Source organism: Malania oleifera, chromosome 10 (assembly GCF_029873635.1).
Source record: "Malania oleifera isolate guangnan ecotype guangnan chromosome 10, ASM2987363v1, whole genome shotgun sequence".
Lineage (NCBI taxonomy): Eukaryota > Viridiplantae > Streptophyta > Magnoliopsida > Santalales > Ximeniaceae > Malania > Malania oleifera.
In genome coordinates this window covers 11797492-11818649 of record NC_080426.1, presented here as the reverse complement: position 1 = coordinate 11818649, position 21158 = coordinate 11797492, and the positions used below count along the sequence as shown (strand labels likewise).

The 21158-nt window shown below is 35.8% G+C and overlaps 1 protein-coding gene across 4 annotated transcripts in view; it reads right to left on the bottom strand.

The window, feature by feature from the left end:
* Positions 1 to 5344: 5344 nt before the first annotated feature.
* Positions 5345 to 21158, bottom strand: part of LOC131167065 (ribulose-1,5 bisphosphate carboxylase/oxygenase large subunit N-methyltransferase, chloroplastic) — a 42729-nt gene continuing 26915 nt past the window's right edge. For all 4 annotated transcript variants that reach the window (XM_058125833.1, XM_058125835.1, XM_058125836.1 and 1 more), the window contains 5 exons: positions 18955 to 19038; positions 8212 to 8345; positions 6599 to 6687; positions 6324 to 6472; positions 5345 to 5785 (listed from right to left, as the gene is read on the bottom strand). In XM_058125833.1, the coding sequence (XP_057981816.1) occupies positions 5600 to 5785; positions 6324 to 6472; positions 6599 to 6687; positions 8212 to 8345; positions 18955 to 19038 (642 nt within the window). In that variant the 3' untranslated portion in view covers positions 5345 to 5599. The remainder of the gene's footprint in view (positions 5786 to 6323; positions 6473 to 6598; positions 6688 to 8211; positions 8346 to 18954; positions 19039 to 21158) is intronic.

The following is a 21158-nucleotide window of genomic DNA, read 5'->3' as shown; positions in this document are numbered from 1 at the left end:
AGTGAATTGGGCTAGACCGAGAAATGTCTAGGAGATCAGGAGTTTCTTGGGGCTAGCTGGCTATTATCGTCGTTTCGTTGAGGGATTCTCAGCGTTGTTAGGACCTTTGACACAAATGACGAGGAAGAATGTCAGATTTGAGTGGGACGATAGCTGTGAGCAGAGTTTTTAGGAGTTAAAGTAGAGATTAGTCACAGCACCAGTATTAGCTATCCCGTCTGGGGGTGAAGGGTATATCATTTACAGTGATGCGTCCTTGAAGGGACTTTATTATGTATTGATGCAGCATGGCAGGGTAGTGGCGTATGCGTCTAGACAGTTGAAAGAATATGAGAAGAACTATCCTACACTTTATCTTGAGTTGGCTACAGTGGTACACACATTGAAAATTTGGAGGCATTTTCTGTACATCGAGCAGTGTGAGATCTTCTCCGACTACAAGAGTTTAAAGTATTTCTTCATACAGAAGGAACTGAATATGAGGCAGAGAAGGTGGTTGGAGTTGATTAAGGATTTTGATTGTACCATCAGTTATCACCCAGGAAAAGCGAACGTGGTAGCTAATGCTTTGAGCAGGAAATCCAGAGAACCAGTGTTGGCGGCTATGGGGATCTAGCATCCGATCATGATGGATCTGGAGAGACTCGGCATAGAGTTAGTAGAGAGTGATCTCCCAGTATGTATTGCCAGCCTAGTGGTACAACCTACTCTGCAAAAGAGAATTAAAGCCACCCAGAGGGAAAATCCAGAGTTAGCAGAGGTAATAAACAGAGTACAGGTAGGTCAGGGGGAGGATTTCAGTATTGCAAATGATGGAGCTTTGCGGTTCCGTTCTAGATTATGCGTTCCTGCTAATACTAAGATCAGGAAGACCATTCTAGAGGAGGCCCACAGATCTTTGTATACGGTTCATCCCAGTAGTACGAAGATGTACATAGATTTGCAAGAGTCGTACTAATGGAGTGGTATGAAGAGAGAGATCGTCGAGTATGTAGCCCAATGTTTGACGTTCCAACAGGTAGAGGCTGAGCACCAGGGGCCTGCAGGGCAGTTGTAACTGTTATTTATCCCAGAGTGGAAGTGGGACCATATATCTATGGACTTCGTGTCAGGACCGCCGACAACGTTATATGGCCAGAATGCCATCTGGTGATTGTTGATCATTTGACGAAGACTGCCCACTTTATTCCTATCAAGATCAACTACTCCCTCAGCCGTTTAGCGGAGATTTACATTCAAGAGATAGTTCGTTCTCATGGGTTGCCTATATCGATTGTGTCAGATCGAGACCTGCGATTCACGTCATAATTTTGGAAGAGCTTGCAGGAGGCTCTGGGGTCTCAGTTAGCGTTTAGTACAACATTCCATCCTCAGTCAAATGGGCAGACTAAGAGGACGATACAGATACTAGAGGATATGCTCCGAGCGTGTGTATTAGAATTTGGGGGTAGTTGGACTCAGTTCATGCCGCTGGTAGAGTTCGCGTGTAATAACAATTATCAGTCTAGCATTGGCATGACACCATTTGAGGCTCTGTACGGTAGGAGATGTCATTCTCCTTTGTTTTGGGATGAAGTGGGTGAGCGGCGAGTAGTGGGGCCAAAACTTGTGCAGCAAGCGCATGATAAGATTCGGCTTATCAGAGACAGGATTAGTGCAACTCAGAGCCGACAGAAAAGTTATGCTGACCATAGCCGCAAGAATTTAGAGTTTGATGTGGGTGATCACGTATTTTTGAAGATAGCTCCAATGAAAGGAGTTATACGCTTTGTGAAGAAGGGTAAACTTAGTCCTAGGTTTATCGGTCCATTTGAGATTCTAGATAAAGTGAGACCGGTAGCTTATAGATTAGCTTTACTTCTGGTGTTGTCCAGGATCCACGACGTATTCCATGTGACTATGTTGAGGAAATACGTTCCAGATCCTTTTCATATCATCAATTATGATGAGTTGGAGCTTAGTGATTCATTAGGATATGAGGTGGTACCAGTACAGATTCTGGATAGGAAAGTACAGGAGTTACATAATAAGAAAATTCCTTAGGTAAAGGTTTTGTGGAGGAATCATGCGGTAGAAGAGGCTTCTTGGGAAACCGAGGAGCAGATGAGACAGAGATATCCATATCTATTCTAAGAAAGTTGATGGGATAAAATGCAAGTAGTTAGGTAGTTTCTTTTGCAGGTACATGTAATGGTTTAATTAGTGTAGTATTTTAGTTTTGGGGGAATGGTTTTCTTTTGTATATGTAATCTTCCAAGACTCGAAATGTAACCACGGTATTCCTCCGCCATAAGTGAGGGTAGGTAATAAAATGAGTAGACCCTTTCTCCTAGTTAAAGGATGATGAGTTACAAGAACAGTAAATTTTGAGGACAAAATTCTTTTAAGAGGGGAGGAATGTAGTAACTGGGAAAAATAATAATAATAATAATAATAATAATAATAATAATAATAATAAAATTAATTAATTAAATTAACAAGTAAAATGAATAGTATGACAAGAAAATATATATATATATATATATATATATAAAGTTGTACAAGCTTCTCTAAGAAATTTTGTCTTAATTAGTAGTTATTATGATATTAATATATATATATATATATGTAAAAATTGTACAAGTTTCTCCAGGAAGCTTGCTTTAATTTTGGAAGTACTCTCTCTCTCTCTCTCTCTCTTCGATTCTGGGCTAGTTTTACATTGGATCGACAAACCGAAGCCACCACGACGCTCCTGGCGAAGTTCTCTGCAAATCTGTCGGAACGGATCGTTGGAGAAAGCAATTTGGAAATCATCCCTTGAGGTAAGGCTTTTTAAGCCAAATTTGAAGTTGTGACAGTTGAAAAAAATGTTATACGCGTTGAAATATTAAAGTTTAATATAAGGAGTTTTCGTTTCCAAGGGTGTTGATTGGGAACGTTGAGAATCATCCCTAAGTTGAGGTACGACTTTTTAAGCCAAATTTAACTTTGTCGTAGTTATAGGAAATGTTGTACGTACGAAAATATTGAATTTTAATTCTGCGAGTTTTCATTTCCAGGGTTGTTGAGTTGGGAACCCTGCAGGTGCAGGGAAGATTTTCTTAGGGGCTTTGCAGGAATCAGGTAAGGGGATAAACTAAACTAGTTTTGTTTTGAGAAAATGTATGTATATATATATATATATATATTTAGGATCTGATTTGCGGAAAATGTATATATATTTATATATATGATTTATATTTGGAAAATACTGTTTAAATGATGATATGTTGAATACGTGGAAAATTTGTTCAGTGTGGCATGAGTATAAAAATGTTGTGAAATGGATTTTTATGATGGAAAACCGGCGTATAGGCCTAAATTTTTATGTGATTTGCCGACGTACGGGCCGAACTTTGTAATTTGGCAACATACGGGCCGAGTTATGTGATTTGCCAGCGTACGGGCTGTACTATGTGACTGTGATTTACCAGCGTACGATCTATGCTATGGTTTGCAGGCGTACGAGCCGTGCTATGATAAAATGTGTAATACCGGTGCACGGGCCGATGGTTTTCATGATACACGTATATATGTGAAATGATATGATTGATGTGAAAATAAATGATATGAGATATCTATATGTATCACAGTTTTAATATATGTTATATGATATCAGAACCTGGTTGGCTTGGTTTAAGCTAGCACTTGCATGGTACCATTGCTATGTGTCCATGATCTTCGTGATCATGATATCTGTGTTAACGTCGTTGTACGGAATGATGTGAGATTGGATGGTCGATGTGGTTATTTTCAAGAAGTGTGTTGTTATCGCCTCTGGTGTACGGACCAGTCTGAGTAGAACCATTGGACCTACAGACTACTATTTGACTTGGCAATGGTCGGCCAACCATTGTCAGGTCCCGCCTTCAAACCACACAACCCAGTCATGTGGGGGTAATACATGACAACAGCCAGCTAACCTACCAGGAATGTTTTCGTGCTATTATTTTTGTATGAGATGAGATATGTTTATGAAAATGCAGTATATTCTACCATGTGTTGATATATATGTATGTTTTGCCAGATTTGATAAACACTATTGAATATGTTATATATGGTATATGTAGAATACAGAATACTCATGTTGCTACACACTGGTATTAGTTTAGTTCCCTTACTGAGAGATGTCTCACTCCTAAATTTTACAAATTTTTTAAAAGTCTCAGATAGGAGAGCGGGAAAAGCCCCGCTGACATAGTGTGGTTTATCTGCCCTTTTTGAAGGGTAAGTTTTTGGTAAGGATAGTATGGTTTTGTGGGAATTATCCTTAGATTTCATTTTTGAGATGTATATATGGAAGTACAGTTATTGTAGTAACTCTGGTACATTGTGATGTATGATATGATTGTATGAATATGATTGTACATTTTCTGCTGCGTAGACTTCTGCTGTATGCTCTGATATATCCCTAGCACCCACAGGTTCAAGTGGATTATATCTCAATTTTAAATTTGTATGAAAAAGATACAAAATTAAATAAAATTTTATATTACATTTTATTCAAATTCATAAATTCAGATTTAAAGTCACTCCATTAGATAGGATAAGCAAATATTCTCAAGGAAAATATTAATATTTTAACATGTTCAAAGGAAATCTGTCATAATTTAATTATGCTTTAAAAACTCATTGACCAAATATTACGCAATAAATATGAGATTTAAAATCTTTCTAAGCTTATAAAAACATATATATTCTAAGAAATAATCAATATTTATAATAAGATCAATATAACAATCTCATTAAGATAAAATCGCAATCCAAATTGAGCGAAAATTAAGATATTATCAAATGAAAAATCAACCCACAAAAGTGATATCTTTTGAGTAATTATCCAAGAGATAAAATGTCTAAATAATTTAATTTACCAATCAAAAGAAACCAAATAAATCCATTGGAATTCAACATTGGAAAGGATATAACAGTGCTGCCATTTGAATTTGAGCTCGGGCAATACTCCAAAATAAAATTGCTTTAAAAAAGCTTTCCCCTAAGATAATAATCTTTCAGCAAGCAAACTCTAATTGCACCATGCATCCACCCAAGATTTTGAGCATTAGTCACGTGCCACGCACATGCTGCGTGGTTTTGATGTATAATTGTAACAAATTAGATAGCAAATGAATAATCTTTCAAAAAAATAATTAATATATATATATTTAAAGAAAAATATTATCTGAAGATAGTTAAGAATGAATATGGGATATTTTTGAAATATTTATGGATAATTAAAAAAAATTAATTATTTATAGGTATTATAGTGACTATTAAAATATTTACGAATAGTTATAGGGGCATTTTCGCATATGAAAAACCAAACCAAGAAAAAAAACATCTCATTTCTAATAGCAGAGGCGATATATCCAATCAATAAGTACCAAAGTTAAATAAACAACCTAAACAATTCTCAAAAATAAAATGTTAAGAAGAGAATAATTCAAGCATACACATTAAATCATGTTTAGTCATAAGCAAGACCGATGTGGAATCTTTGTACCGACACCTATGCAAGTATCCAAATCCACAAAAATATGTGGTTTTTTTTTTTTCATTAAAAAAAAAAAGGCTTTTCACTTTATAGAATTTTTTGATAATCAATATGGTCAATACTTGCAGTTTGTTGCAAAGTTGCACAGTAGTTCTTCAGCCATGCAACTGCAGATTTCATGACACGAAGCTCCCCAGTGAGAAGATCCAGAGCCATTCGCTTTCGAACAACAAATTTGCTGGTTGTGGACAAGGCACATAAAGATCCCAATGACTGCATACACAAGAAGGATGAAAATAGTAAGATGTTAGGAAATCCCAAAATATAAACCTTCTAGGGTTCGATCAATACCTCCAATTGCTAATAATAGATTACATTAAATTGCCATTGATGCTTATATGAAGCTGGACCAACAAGATCATAAACAACTGAGGTTCATGTTAATGTTGGCTCACTAGATTACGGTCAGCCAAGCCTTTAGCCGCGTCATAGAATTCACAGTACAAAAAAAATGTTCAAATCATTTAATCCTTGTTTCAATGCAACCATAAATCTAAAGATTTCTGTAACAATTTTAAGATACGGCACCACATGATAACAAAATATAATAAAGAAACTCTCAAGAAAAACCCATTAGTGGAAGAATACTGTTGCCAAAAATATAATGCCTTGGTTGCAGTTTTTCCTCCAAAAATTCACACCAAGAGCCAATTTTGGACTTCATGGCCCACAAACTTTTTAGGCAAGCTTAGTTGCTTTTCCTTTTTTGGTCGATGCTCCACTAATAATGGAGGTAAAAATTGGTTAGTACCTCGATGGATGTATTATATTCCTCAATTAACTGAGAAATTTTAGAGAGTAACGTCCAATGTGCTTGGATCTCTCTGCTCTTGTTCATTAATGGTCGTCGAGCCAACCGGCCATCATTTTGTGCAGCTTCCGTTGCAAAATCGCCAAGTTCTGAAAATCAAAATATTATTAATCAATAAAGAATGCGAAGATGCAGCCAAAGCCTAAAACATATTCCAAACACCCTGAAACAAATTAAACTATAGGCATGCACCCTAAAAATAAAATGAAATAAACCTTGAGGACAAGTGGAACATAAAACACGCACAAATGCACGAAGTGATTGTGGGATTCCCCTCCCTCTGCCTTTAGTAGACCTTACTTCCCTATGTGATAATTGTGGGAAGAGAAACAGAAACAAACAGCAAAACTAAGTGAGAACCCCAGTAAAAGCATCTACTTTAAATGCAGGAAAAATTACAATTGACATTTTTTTCCTTCAAACCCCAACATGTCAGCCAAGTCAGACAAACTATTTTTGGAAGCTCAAGAGAATTTCAGAAAAATTGTGAATGTAAACGGACTACATAGATATAGTAATTTGAATAGTGAATCATTTGAGTAAGGAACTCACCAGAAATAAATGACAAAGACAATTTGAATGTGGAATACTTCAGAGAAAAAAGAGAGGAAAAGAATCGGAGTACTAGCCTCCAGAAATAACCCAAGACATTAGTCGTGTTTTCTATTTATTGAATCTTAGTACTAAGAGGTCAACACAATATAGCTTATTAAGTAGCTATATTCCCAGGAAATCTTAGAATATTTACACAACATAGATAACTGGCTGAATAATGTCCACTCACCAGCGAGATGTATTTTAGTTTCCAAGAGATCAAGACTTCACATTGAAAATATATATATATATATATATATATATATATATAGAGAGAGAGAGAGAGAGAGAGAGAGAGAGAGAGTAAACAGTCCATAGATTTGAGCATAGTAGCACTGCATCCACTATGCTCCAATTTGGGTGTACAGTGTACTAAATTGCTGAAAATACTTTTCTGAGGATGGTTGTTCATTTAAACCTGCAGCATTACTTAAAGCTTCCAGCATCATTTGTTAAAAAATTTCCTCAAAATTTTCCAGCAAAAAATGTTTTTATTGATTTTTTTTCCCCCAATTTCTTAAGCAACATGGCAAGGACTTGCTCCAAAATTCAACTACTTTAATACACTATAGCAGCTAAAAATATTGTTAATTCAGATAAATCTATTTTTCCTGAACAATCTCATTGGCCAGCATATCCACACCAACAATGGCCATCTGTAACAAGCACATGTTGAATGCCAATACTTCTAGAATTTGTTCTGAAGTTCAAGCTAATCTGAAATAATTTCCTTCTCTATTCCAATTACAAAGCCATCCCACATTAACGTACATAACTGTCCTATGACTCCAGTTACTTCTTTTCCACTTAAGCTCCACTACCATACATATGACAAATTAACTTGGTTTCTAAACTCTTTTAAAGTTCCAAGTTTGGTGTATTTAATTCTATGAAGGCAGAACTGCCATCCGGCTTATCTGCAAACAAGCTTCCAGGAATGCAACAAAAGATATTAATATGAAGAATGTTTTTCCCTTCTCCTGGTTGCCAGATTGTCCTGGCATTCCATATCAAAGAGATAGACACAAGATATTCTATATTACATCCCGTCAGCCTCAAGTTATACTTCAGGGACTATCTTGTACAAAGCTTCTTACTCAGTTCACCATTTTTCTATAGTTTGATATATAAACCTAGCTCTGGATAACTTGAGAAAGATCATTTTGCAATTTATCGTTCAATGAGAATCATTACTAAGATATGGTAAAACAAAGAACCATAAATCAATACCAACTTGATGGTGAACGAATCCCCAGAAGAATTGAAGCTGTTGACATCTTTAATGGCCGGCGTATGATGTCCACGCAAAAGTTCCAACTTCATTGCACGTAGAAGATCATCATGAGGAATATCGACCTGAATCTGAACCTGAGAGTAAACAGCATATTCTGAACCTAACATGTGTATGTATATGCAGCAATGCACACACATGTATGTGTACCATAAAGGAACAATGCATAGCACTAATTTATTTGCACAATGCATAGATCCACAGTTGAGCATTAGGATACAGCCCATTACCAAATATCATAATGCTATTCTAAAGATTTTCTCCAAAAAAGGTAAAATCACACAAACAATAAAAAATTTTGGGTGGGTATGATGTGGTACCAAATAAGCAACAGCAAGCCTCCAGTTCAGAGCTTCTAAGCCCTTTCCAAAGGGTATGATAACAATAAGGAATTCTCTATCATCCCGCTCCTTGGGATGGCTCCCCCATGTAACTTTTTACTTTATTTGTAAAGCAACATTAAAAAAATTAAGATGGTTCTAATCTATCAATTAATAGTTTGACTCTGGTTGGCAGGAGTTAAAACTGGGAATTTGAGAGGAAAGTGGTGAAGATGGTGAAGAGTAAGCTCATTTTCTGTGATGAGAGCAAAGCAGGCGGTGAGCAATCCAATTTTCAGCATTAGTTTAAATAAGCTGTGAATCTAGTTCGAGTGAGTTGTAAATTTGGATTAGTTAACTAACACAATCGAATCGGAGGTGGCTACCTAAACTTAGATAAGCTTGGGGCAAGTTGTAAATTTAGTTCAAGTTGAGTTGCAGAATTGAATTAGTTGAAAAGTAACATTCCAACTCACTTCTAAATGCATAAAAGGTCTTAGAAGACATTAAATGATATTCAATCAAAATGGAGGAGGCTACCCACACGTGGATGAGTTTGGGACGAGTTGTAAAACTAGCTAAGTGAGGGATAAAGTTAGTTCAAGCAAGTTTCAAAATGGAATTAGTTAACTAGTAATATACCAATTCACTCCAAATACACACAAGGTCTTAGAAGGTTCTCAATGATGAGATGACTTAATTACAAATGGATGATTTTGGGGCAAGCTGTAGAACTAGTTCAAGTGAGTTGTAAAATTGAATTAGTAGATTATTAATATACCAATTAAAGTTCAAATGCATAAAAGCAAATCTTAAAAGCTTATAAATGAGTTTCAATTGAATTAACGAGAGCTGCCCTCACATGGATGAGTTGTAAAACTAGTTCTAACCTCCAAATAAAATGTCTTTAACGCACTGCATGAGTTTCAATTGAATTGAAGGGAGCTAGCCACCCTTGGATGAGATTATAAGTGGCATTCACATTCTTTCCCACCAACTTCAGAACTGGTAATTCAAATAATTCAATTCTACAAGAGCTATAAAAGTGACATCAAATTCTTCCCCACCACCCCCTCATTAAAGAAGTCCATTAGATCTTCGGGAATCACCTCCCAACTATCTTGGGAAAAAAGTTGGTGATGTAGGACAAGAAGCAAGACCTTAGGAGGGTCCTTGCTGGAGAATAATTAAAAACAGCAGGGTTAAGGAATTATGAGATTAAGTTAGTAGTTTATTATGTGTGTTTAGTATTAATTAGTATAGGATTATGTGTATTTGAGGCTTTTTTGTAATATTTGTATAAAGTACATGTATGTTTGTAATGTAATGTAGTTTGAGGGGTCTATGTGTAATTTCATGTAAAGAGGCTTTCTCATAAATAGTGTGTGAAAGCCATGCTCTAGGCAATTGTTGATGAATTTGTAGAGTTTGTAATTCCCGATGTGCTCATTGATGCCAACTCTCAATTCAAGTCTATGATGCTGCCGAAGGATCGTGGTTTCCTGTATCACTCAAGCGCTAGCTTTCAAAGAATCCAAGTTTGTTTCTCCTTTTTGATCCTCCAACATTTCAAAATTCAAGGTCAATCAAATGTTTTCTAACTGGGGGAGAGTTGATGTAGGACAAGAAGCAAGACCTTGGAAGGATTCTTGCTAGAGAATAATTAAGTAGAGTAGGGTGTTGACCTTATAGGTCATACCCTGTTTTGATTATGACAAATACTCCGGTATTTAATGTCTATCAAGTTTGTGAGCAGGATCATATTGGCAAGATCATATGATGGCATGAGGTGACTTGAATAAGATAAAGACCCAGAATATTTATTTTCTTTGTAATTTATATTCTTTTCAATTCGGGTCTATAATATTTAATTAAGAACGGTCTGTAATAATTGATGCACATCATGCATATAGGAACCATAAGCTCAAAAATGACCTTAGAAAGACTCTAGGTCCTTGCACTAGCACTTAGGTTAGTCCCCATTATCAAATATGCTATCAGGGGAAATTTTTTATTTAAAACAGGACTTAAGGTGTTAAAATGTTAGGGCTTCGAATGACCGAACTAGGCAAGGTAAAATGCCTCGGTCGACGGAACGTTTGAAAAAGTCAGAGTGTTGACCTGACTTTGGGTGACCAAACCAAAAAGACCTTAGCGTCTTCGGTCAACCGAACATTTATCCCGACTTTTTCCAACAACTCGGGCGCCTGAACATTTACGTTCAAAATACTCTTGGGCGACCGAAAGTGTAAGTTCGGTAAACCGAACTTGAGACCAGGCGACCAAACCTCGAGCAAGTTGGAAAATCGCCTTGGTCAACAGACCGAATATTTGTTCAGGCACCCAAACATGAAAAACTTGTTTTTTCTCATGTGTTTGTTCGGGCGACCGAACCTATGGCTCAGTCAACTGAAACTCTCAAGTTGGCCTAATTTTAAAAAGGGTTAATTTTTTAAAACTCAATTAAAACAATTCTAGTAATTCTCTTGGTGTCCCCAACGGTTATAATTTTGGCCATGTCTATAAATATACGTTCATTTGCTCAATTAAGGTGTAATTAGCATTTTGATTAGCAAACAAATTCTCTGTATTTTTTAGAGAGCTTTTTCCAAACACAAAGCCTATACACTCTCATACTACTATTCATTTGCTAAATCAAGCCTTGTGAGAGTACTTTGAGTGATTATACTTTATTCCCATTTGCTAGAAACTCTCATTGTGCTCATTGTATGTTTGATTTTTGGATTGAGAGTTGAGCATAGGTTTTCCCCCGATTTAATCTAATAAATCTATTGTGTGGGAAACCTTAAAGTTTGTGGGTCTTGGCATTCGAATTGCAAGACACCTTAGCTTGTGTTTTTGTTTGAGCAAAAAATTGTTTTCACAAGCTTACGTTTCAAATATCTCTTGTGCTTGAATCTTGAGAAAATTATTTTAGAGATATTTTGATTATTCTTGTTGGAAATCTTTGAAACCCTAAACTGTGATTGAGATATACATCTATACGTAGTTTCAAAGATTAGCTTGTTAATACACTCATTGCACTTGATTGATCATAGACATTATTCTAAGTGTTTTTGCACACATATAGCACTGAGCTTATAGTTCTTATATTATTGATGTGCTTTGATTAATACTGGTACAAATCTACTTGTTGGAGAAGCATATATTTTGTATACATCTTGTATCGTGAATTGGTTGTATTTCAGGCGCGGCCTAAAGGGTGTTAATCCAGCTCGGAAGGATTGGTTATAAAGGTTGAGGTCAGCCCTGTTTTAATTTAACCTAGTTGTATTTCGGCACCGCTCCACCCGTGAAGTGAGCCTTAGTGAAATCCTTGTGCTTGTGAGCCAAGGCGAGGATGTAGGCACATTTGCCGAACATCGATAACATATTTGGTGTTATTTCTCTTTACTTGCTTTACTATGCATGCATAATTAGTTTACTTGTGCAATTTAATTTTAACTAAATATATTGATTTATTTTATATCTGCACTAAATTGACCCTAAGTTTGAGTAATACTACTACTGGATATAAGACCTACGGGAGAAAGTTTTAAAATACCAATTCACTCCCTCTCTTGGGATTACAGTAAAGCTAACATAGGGTTAAGGAATTGCGAGGTTAAGTTAGTAGTTTATTATGTGTGTTTAGTATTAATTAGTATAGGATTATGTGAAATTTGGGTTTTGTTTGTAATATTTGTGTAAAGTAGGGGAATGTTTGTAATGATAGTTTTAGGGGTTTATGTGTAATTTCATGTAAAGACGCTTTCTTATAAATAGTGTGTGAAAGCCATGTTCTAGGCAGTTGTTGATGAATTTGAATTGAAGTGAACGCGAGTTTTCCCCCTGGTATCTCCTCCCTTCCCCTTCCTTCTTCTCTTCTAATTTCTCCATGATCGTAGAACCTTGATGCTGCCCCTGCATCACCTGGTGAAGCCATTGGAGCACCTATTCGTACACCCTTTGGTGTACAACCACATATAGAAATTTGTATCAATTGAATCCTACACCATACTTCCTCATATATTTCCAACCCACATCATCCTAGATTTCAGCTTCTAACTTATACTTTCCACAGGAAGGATAACCTCTAAGTCATTACAAAGTTGGCCCCTTCTAGCCCTATCCTCTCCACTAGCCAAGCTACACTCCTCCCACCTATCCAAATATTCAATCACACTTTCAATCAGATTTTTTTTTCTTTCAAATTACCAGAAACTTCCTAATTCAAGAGTTTCAGTCCACTTTTCACATGCTCCAACTTCCTCATTAATCTAAACCCACCCACCCCTAACATTGTTATCTGTCCACCAACACTTAATGCACTCCCTAAAAGAAGGGTGCAACAAGATATTCGGAAGACGGAAGTGGGGTTAAAGCCGCAACAGGAATGGAGTATGAAGGAACCACACTTGAAGAGAAGGGCCTCCACAAACACAAGGAATCATTAAAGCACTTGATGAGCTGACAAATGACAATGTCCATGGTCTTGTAAATTTTGATTTTAAAAATGAGGTGAAAAAATTATATTTTATAGGAAGGTGGTCGGTTTTAGCATGAGAAAAAGCAAGAGGTGAGACAGGATAAATACAAAACACCCATAATGTGAAAAGGAGCATGCTCAAGCACACACCACCGAGCTAACAAGCATTTAAAACGTTAGGACTGGTGCAGAGAAAGCTGGACTGGGTGATTCACTTTTGCTTCTTATTCTTAGCCATCATTTATATTAGTTTCAACAATGCGAGATAAAAGTGAATTGTCAAAAATTTCAATTCAGCACTCAATAACTTGCACTGTTGAAAGAGGTTCAATTTCTGTACTCTCACCTATGTGTTCATGATCTTGCATGATTCAAGGTAATGCAAATGGTTGCACTACTCCTGATGAGACATGGACCTCATGACAATACAGTTAGGAAACTATGAGAATATTGGTTTCACTACGAAGGATATGGGCAATAAAACTCAATGTTGAAAGATGGGTACGTCGGGCTATCCTCATGTATTTAAGTGGTACACATACAACCATCATGGGTTTTCTTTTCTATTATAAATAGAGCACAGATGAGGAAATTTTATTTTGGATGGACTCATATGCCATTTGGATTATTAGTGTTGTGGAGATGTATTGATTTTTAATACCATATTCAAGATAAATCATTACAAAAAGCCCTTTCTCATACTGCTTGAGGAGATTAATAACCATCAGATAATGGTGATTGGATGCACCTTGTTGGTGGATGAAACTGTGAAATCTATAAATGGGTATTGAAGGCCTTTCATGATGCAATGAATGAAATTTTCCAATCTTGATCAAAATCAGTGGGGATCAGACTAGGTGAAAGCCAATCAAGAAAGGCTTCCCACAATGCAATAATCAATTGCACATGACATTTGGAAAGAGAAGCTACTTCAAACATGCGCATTTCCAACTTCCTTAAAGATTTTAAATGGGGAGCAGAATGAGAGCATACGATTGATAATTACCAACAATTGTAAAATAATAGAAGAAACTTACGTAGGGTCCCAAGTCAGAAGTTTATTTGAAAGTACAGTTCTTTTAAAGGATGTGTGAATTTTGCAATGACACAAACACATAAATGTGTACATGAACAAGAATCTTCAAATCAAATTGAAATTGGACGAGATAATGAGAGAGCATGATGTATTCAATATAATGAGTTGCAAGTAGACTAATAGCAATGCTAGTTTTCCTGCGTTCACTTCTGCTTTCAATCGAGTAAGGAACTAATGTCGCTTACTCAAGTGTCCTACATATACTGCAAAAGAAATCCGAAAAATACTCTTTACTTCATCGTGTGACTGTACAATCATGACGAACATCGATTGCACACCTTAACAAAATTCCGAAAATAGGAGGGAGGTCTAGTACTGTTAATGGTTATTTTGGTTATTTAGCATTATTAGTATATGCTAGAGTTATGATGGTAAGTGTGAGTTAGGAAGGGTATTATGGTCATTGGCGTGTACTTGACATATACTATAAAGAGAGGGAAAGACCTATCATTAAGGTTAGGTCTTCCATTTTACCCAATTATTCAGCATGGTATATGTTAAAGCTTGATATACATTGTTGGCCCACAACCTAATAGCTTAATCTTTTAGGTAGAATGGTAATTTAACATGGTATCAAAGTTGGCTACTAGGAGGTCCTGGGTTCTAGTCTTGTTGCCCGTGTTTATTGTGTGTGTTTAAAAAAATATTATTGTGTTCCCTATCATTGGTGTTATTTATCATGTATTTATCTCTCCACATGCTGTCGGGCTGCATGTGCGGAGGAGTGTTAAAGCTTGATATACATTATTGGCCCACAACCCAATAGCTTAAGCTTTTAGGTGAAGTGGTAATCTAATGATATCAAAGCAAGATCCAACCTAAACCCTACTACCAAACCAAACCCTAAACCTGATTGTCCTACGCAAATCTGCCGTTATAGGAAGATCATCTGTACCTTTAGAGGTAAGAAACAAGTCCAGAAGTCGCTGAAAAAAACTGCAGTCACCAGAAACTTCCCAGATAGTGTTGTTGTCTCTAGAATCTCATTAAAACTCCCCCTTCGGACAGAGATCCACAACCTTGGGAGGTGCTCATATTAAATTCATTTGTAAGAAGCTAAGAGCATATGTTATATATGCTCCAACTTGAGGGGGAGTGTTAATGTGTTAATGGTTATTTTGGTTATTTAGCATTGATAGTATGTGCTAGAGTTATGTTGAGTGTGAGTTACTAATGGTATGTACATGGCATATATTGTAAATTGAGAGAGAGACCTATTATTGAGGTCCGGTCTTCCATTTTACCCAACTATTCAACAAATACTACTCCAATGATCAAAGCATTAAATACATGTGCCTTAGGTTCAACACATGAGGGTCTCTTGAGCTCACATGATAGCAGCGATGAAGTTCGAAGCATCTCAATCAATTGTCTCCCATATGCATATTGAGTGACAAAGGAAGGCAAGTCAAAACGAAATGCAATTGAAGTCTCCACTATGACTAATAACTTAATGAGCATCATGCACTACGCAAAGCTCACTGCAAGTGCAAACCAAATATGTTAAATTGCTTTGGAGTCAAGAAATAAATGAATTTAGAAATTATTGCACTCATCAAATGGTACAATAGGTTACAATAAAATCTTGATTACGAAGGTTGTATTGCAGACCTCCACATCATAAAAGTAAAGTAAAACCCTAGGCCATCAAAAGGAAAAAAGCCACCAAAACCATGAGAGTAGCCATTATTGGAAGATAGACCACATCATTCATCCATGCACCAATACATTTTGAGGCAGCTGCATTGATTAGCCATCCCCACCTAGAGGCGCTTAAGGCTTGGTTGTTGTTGTCGTTGTTGTGTCATGCAGCCATAGTGAGCTACTCTTGTTCAAGCATCACAGTAAAGTGAGTCTTTCATACTTTCTCTTTATCAACTATATTGAATTTTTTTACAGTTAAAAGTGACAAAAGTCTAATGTAAGTCCTAGGTTATGTTCCCCACGTATATCAAGATGCAAGAGTATGGTCATGACTTCGACCTTGGTAATCAAGTGAGACCATGGGAGTGAATTAAATTTAAAAAAAAAACAAAAACAAAAAAACAAAACCAAAAAAAAAAAAACCTTCCTAGTCTGGATCAAAGACTTGATCACAGTTTTTTGATAGTGTCAGAAAAGATAATAGGCAATGTACATCAAAATTTTGCCACTTAGCCGTCAAAAACTCAATCTAGTTACTAAAACAAATGCAAGATCCATTGCCATCAAATCAACAGTGTCTGCTGTAGTGAAACTGAAAAAAATAAAAAAAATAGATTGCTAAATCCAACAACAAACATTTCTCAGTGGTCACATTTTGCATGCACTTCCAACTCATAGCCTAAATTAATGTTATCCATCTCAATCACTGACCCAACTTGTCAATTGAGACATCAGGAAATAGAGGGGCATATCTTCATACAATGGCCAGATGGCCACACTTTCCAAAATTCCACCATTTTGTTTTTAAAAACCAAGGGTTCCAACTGTCCTTGCAGCGAGAGGTCCCCAATACACTTTGCAATCTGGATTGCTTTGTGAACATGTAATACAATTTGAACAGTAGAATAACTTCTTTGTTTGGATTACAAAGTCATTTATTTCTCATCAAACCTTGTACAAAGTATCTTTTGACTATGAGATTACATAACACATGGTTTGCACTTGCAGTTAGCACTGTGTTGAATCATAGCCATGGTGGGGACTTTAGGTGCATCTCATCCTAACTTGAAGGATGACTTATAAGTAGGAAAAAAAGAAACAAAAAAAAAAATTCACTCTCAATTGGTTGCAGCATGTTTTTGACATGAGCTAATGCACCATTTGAAAATTCATGTGATCAAATTATAGAACTTCTGAACAAAGGGACGAGGGGTGGAGGATGAAGGAAAGAAAGAGAGCAAAGAAGAAAGAGAAAAGAATAAGAACTAATGTGAAAGGGCTTGATTTGGAATGAAAGGTATTATGCTACCATACCAACGTCATTCCTAAGGGTCCTCCAATTTCAAGAAGCCTAGGAAATTTAGGACTCTTTTAATTTCTAAGCACTTCAATTTTATTTTAGTTCAACTTTCCCTATTTGGGGTTTCTTGGTTTCCAAGGCTAGTATCCTACAAATCATCACACCTTCTTGGATTTTTCCTAGTTTTGGAAACTGAATTGGATTTACCCTAGTTTGGTAGCATGAGCACCAGACATCAATGTTATGTCTCTCCATTTGATATATTTATATTAGACTACGACAATCCCAAATAGATAACAGACCTCAATAGTTACCAACCTTTTTTCACATCTTGGAGATAATAAAAGTAAAACAAGGACTATGAGAATAAAAAAGATACTGCTCCTTTCGACCTTTTTGACATCTCTATGAGGACATTGGAAAATTTCTTCAGGTACCCAGGTCTCAAATGCATCATTTTTCATGCTCACAGCCTAATAATCAACATAAGCCAGCACAGTACCAATTTGCAAGTCTCGGAGTCACTGCTCCTTTCGACCTTTTTGACATCTCTATAAGAAGACATTGGAAATTTTCTTCAGATACCCAAGGTCTCAATGCATTATTTTTCATGTTCACAGCCTAATAATCAACACAAGCCAGAACAGTACCAATTTGCAAGTCTTGGAGCCAATAGGCCCAATACAACAACGACGACAAAGAAGCCAAAAGTTTCACCATGCAGAGGGTCAACATATGAAACACATGGAATGAATTGAGAGAGCCAATTGATGCAGAACAAATGTCCAAAAAAACTTCAGTTCCAATTCACTTCCAAATAAATATTTATATATAGGCCTTTTAAGCACAGACAACTTGAAGAGCAAGAAAAAATATTTTTAGAAACCCTGCGCACGGGGGGGTGGGGGATTAAAAGCATTGGCATTAATAGAGGATTGTTATTGTTATAAACAAGTTGGTGGTTTATTGTGTGTTGTCCCAGCAAAGAAGCAGCACAAATGATAAAAGAAATCATTCACAGCAATGTCAAAGCATAAACATGTAAGACCCATAATAACCAAAGGGAGGAAATACACAAGATATAAACAAGATTTGTCTTGTATCTGACCCTCATACTTGGTGGTAGAAGTACATCTGTCCTGAAGCACTGAAATTAGACAGGCAGCAAACCAACAAAGATGCAGACCCACAAATTGATTAACCACATCTAGAGTTTGTCCATGTCTTCAAATTTTAAATTGGTGTCAAGATCAAGGAGCATAATGACCAGAAACATTTTTTTTAAAAATCATGTAAGCAAGCACATTAAGGGCATATAATTTTCTTTTGGGCAATGTACAAGACGCAACTTCTTGGCCCTCTTCCCTACCTTCATTTTAATAAAAATCATTGAATCCAAAGAAATCAGCATGATAAGATAATATTGGACCACATGATTAAAAGCATTTCTCTAGATTGTAAAAATAAAATCAACTATAAAAATTCTTAACAATATCAAGCTTGTCTTAGAAGGTACTCCATTAATTTAAGTGTGACGATCTACTTGGAAGTTATAGATGCTAGAGTACTCTATCTGAACAATCAAAGTCGGGTTCCCGAATCCCTGATAAACTGCTCCATTAACAAGCGTCCGACTAATCAAAGAGGACAATTAAAAATATTATTTCTTTCTGATAAGCAACAATGACTACATTCTAGCCCTAAGAATACAAAAATATGTCATATTTTCATAGTAACAACTGTAAAAAAAGGTACTGCTATTGGAACAGAACAAGATATGCCATCTGACATGCAAAACATTTTTTTGTGTAATAGATATGTGTTGCATTAGACTAACCTGGTCATAAATGTTATAAGGAAGCGTAAACCCAAAATCTAGCAGCAGGGTAGCATTTGGGAATTTTCCATATCTTATAAAAACCTAAACAGAAACTTCAAGCAAGTACTTGGATCAGAAATTATAAAAGATACTGCAAAACTATAGTAGTAACAGGTCTATATTCAAGATAACTATATAGATAATAATTCACACAATATGTAGGGGCATATTTATCATACATGGAACAGAAACTACGTGGTTACAATCTTAAACTTTTATGGAAACATACAACAACAAAAACAAACCAAGTCTCAAGTCCCACTAGGTGGGGTCAGCTAGATGAAACCTTTTCCGTCAATTTATGCAATTATGGACAATTTCCTTCGACGAATTCAGGGCTATTAAATTCTTACTATCTCATTCCAAGTTATTTTAAGTCTACTCCTATCCCTTTTAGTGCCCCTCAAGTAACTAAATCACTCTTCTTCATTGACGCACTATGTGGCCTACGTTGCAAGTGCCCAAACCATCTAAGTCATCCCTCCCTTATCTTATCTTCTACAGGAGTTACACCTAACTTATGCAAATATGTTCATTTCTTAATATATCATTTAGCATTATACCACTCATACATCTAATCGTCCTCATCTTGGAAACTTTTACTTTTTGGATATGTTGTTTCTTAGTTGTCCAACATTCTGATCCATATAGCATAGCTTGTCTTACAATTGTTCAATAAAACTTTCCTTTTAATTTTAAGGGTATTCTAGGAACAAAGCACACTCGAAGCACTTTTCCATTTTACCCAACTTGCTTTAACTTATGTATTACATCTTTTTCAATTTTTCCTTCAGCTTGCACAATAGATCCAAGGTATCGAAATCTACTAGTGCTATTGATTTCTTCATCATCTAGTTTAACTTTATCTCCAATATTTCTCCTACTATGACTGAAATTACATTTCATATATTATATCTTATTTCTACTTATCCTAAGATCTCTAGATTCTAAAGCTTCTCTCTATAATTCTAACTTAGATTCCACTCCCCCCCCCCCCCCCAAAGTTTCATCAATCAAGACAATATCATCTACAAACAACATACACCATAGAACCTCATTTTGAATACACTTGGTCAATTCATCCATCACTAAAGTAAAAAGATAAGGACTCAAAGTTGATCCTTGATGTACACCAATTGTGATTGGAAATTCTCTAGTCTCTCTATCTATAGTCCTAACACTAGCCATTACTCCAGCATACATATCCCTAATGACATCAGCATACCTACCACATACACCTTTATTTTTTTTAAACACACCATAGAACTTCCCTAGGTACCCTATCATACACTTTCTCTACGTCAATAAATACCAAATGCAAGTCTCCCTTCTTTTCCCTAAACTTTTTCAATAATCTTCGTAAAACATATATAGCTTCTGTAGTAGATCTCCCAAGCATAAAACCAAATTGATTTTTTGAGGCCTTCATTTCTAGTCTTAATCTTTGTTTAACTATCCTTTTCTATAGTTTCATTGTATGGCTCTTAAGTTTAATTCCACAATAATTATTACAATTTTGAATATCTTTTATTTTTGTATATAGGTATTAAAGTGTTTTTCCTCCATTCGTTTAGCATTTGCTTAGTTTTTATAATTGTATAAAATAAATTAGTTAACCATATAGTTTCATTATCACTTAAGCATTTCCAAACTTCAATTGGGATATTATCCGGTCTTAAAGTTTTTCTATTTTTCATCTTTTTTAATGCAAACTTAACTTCATTAGCTCTAATCTTGCAAATAAATCTTATATTTTTTTTATCTTTTCCTCATTTGTCAATTATAAGTTTAAGCCTTTTACTTGATTTTCATTAAATAGCTTACTAAAGTAACTTTGCCATTTTTTGTTATGTCTTCTTCCTTAATGAAGACAATATCATCCTTACTTTTTATACATTTTACATTACCTAAGTCCTTACTCTTTCTTTCTCTAGCTTTAACAAGTTTAAATATGTCTCTTTTCCCTCCTTTATATTTTCCAAAGTTTTCCATGCTTCTACATTTTTTCCATATTTTATACCAAATTCTTTCTGTCTTTACAGGTTTTTGGACATCCTGATCCCACCACCAACTTTCTTTGTCATTCAAGAATCTTCCTCTTGATTCACCAAAAATCTCTTTTTCTATCTTCTTAATAAAGCTAACTATCTACTCCAAAGAGC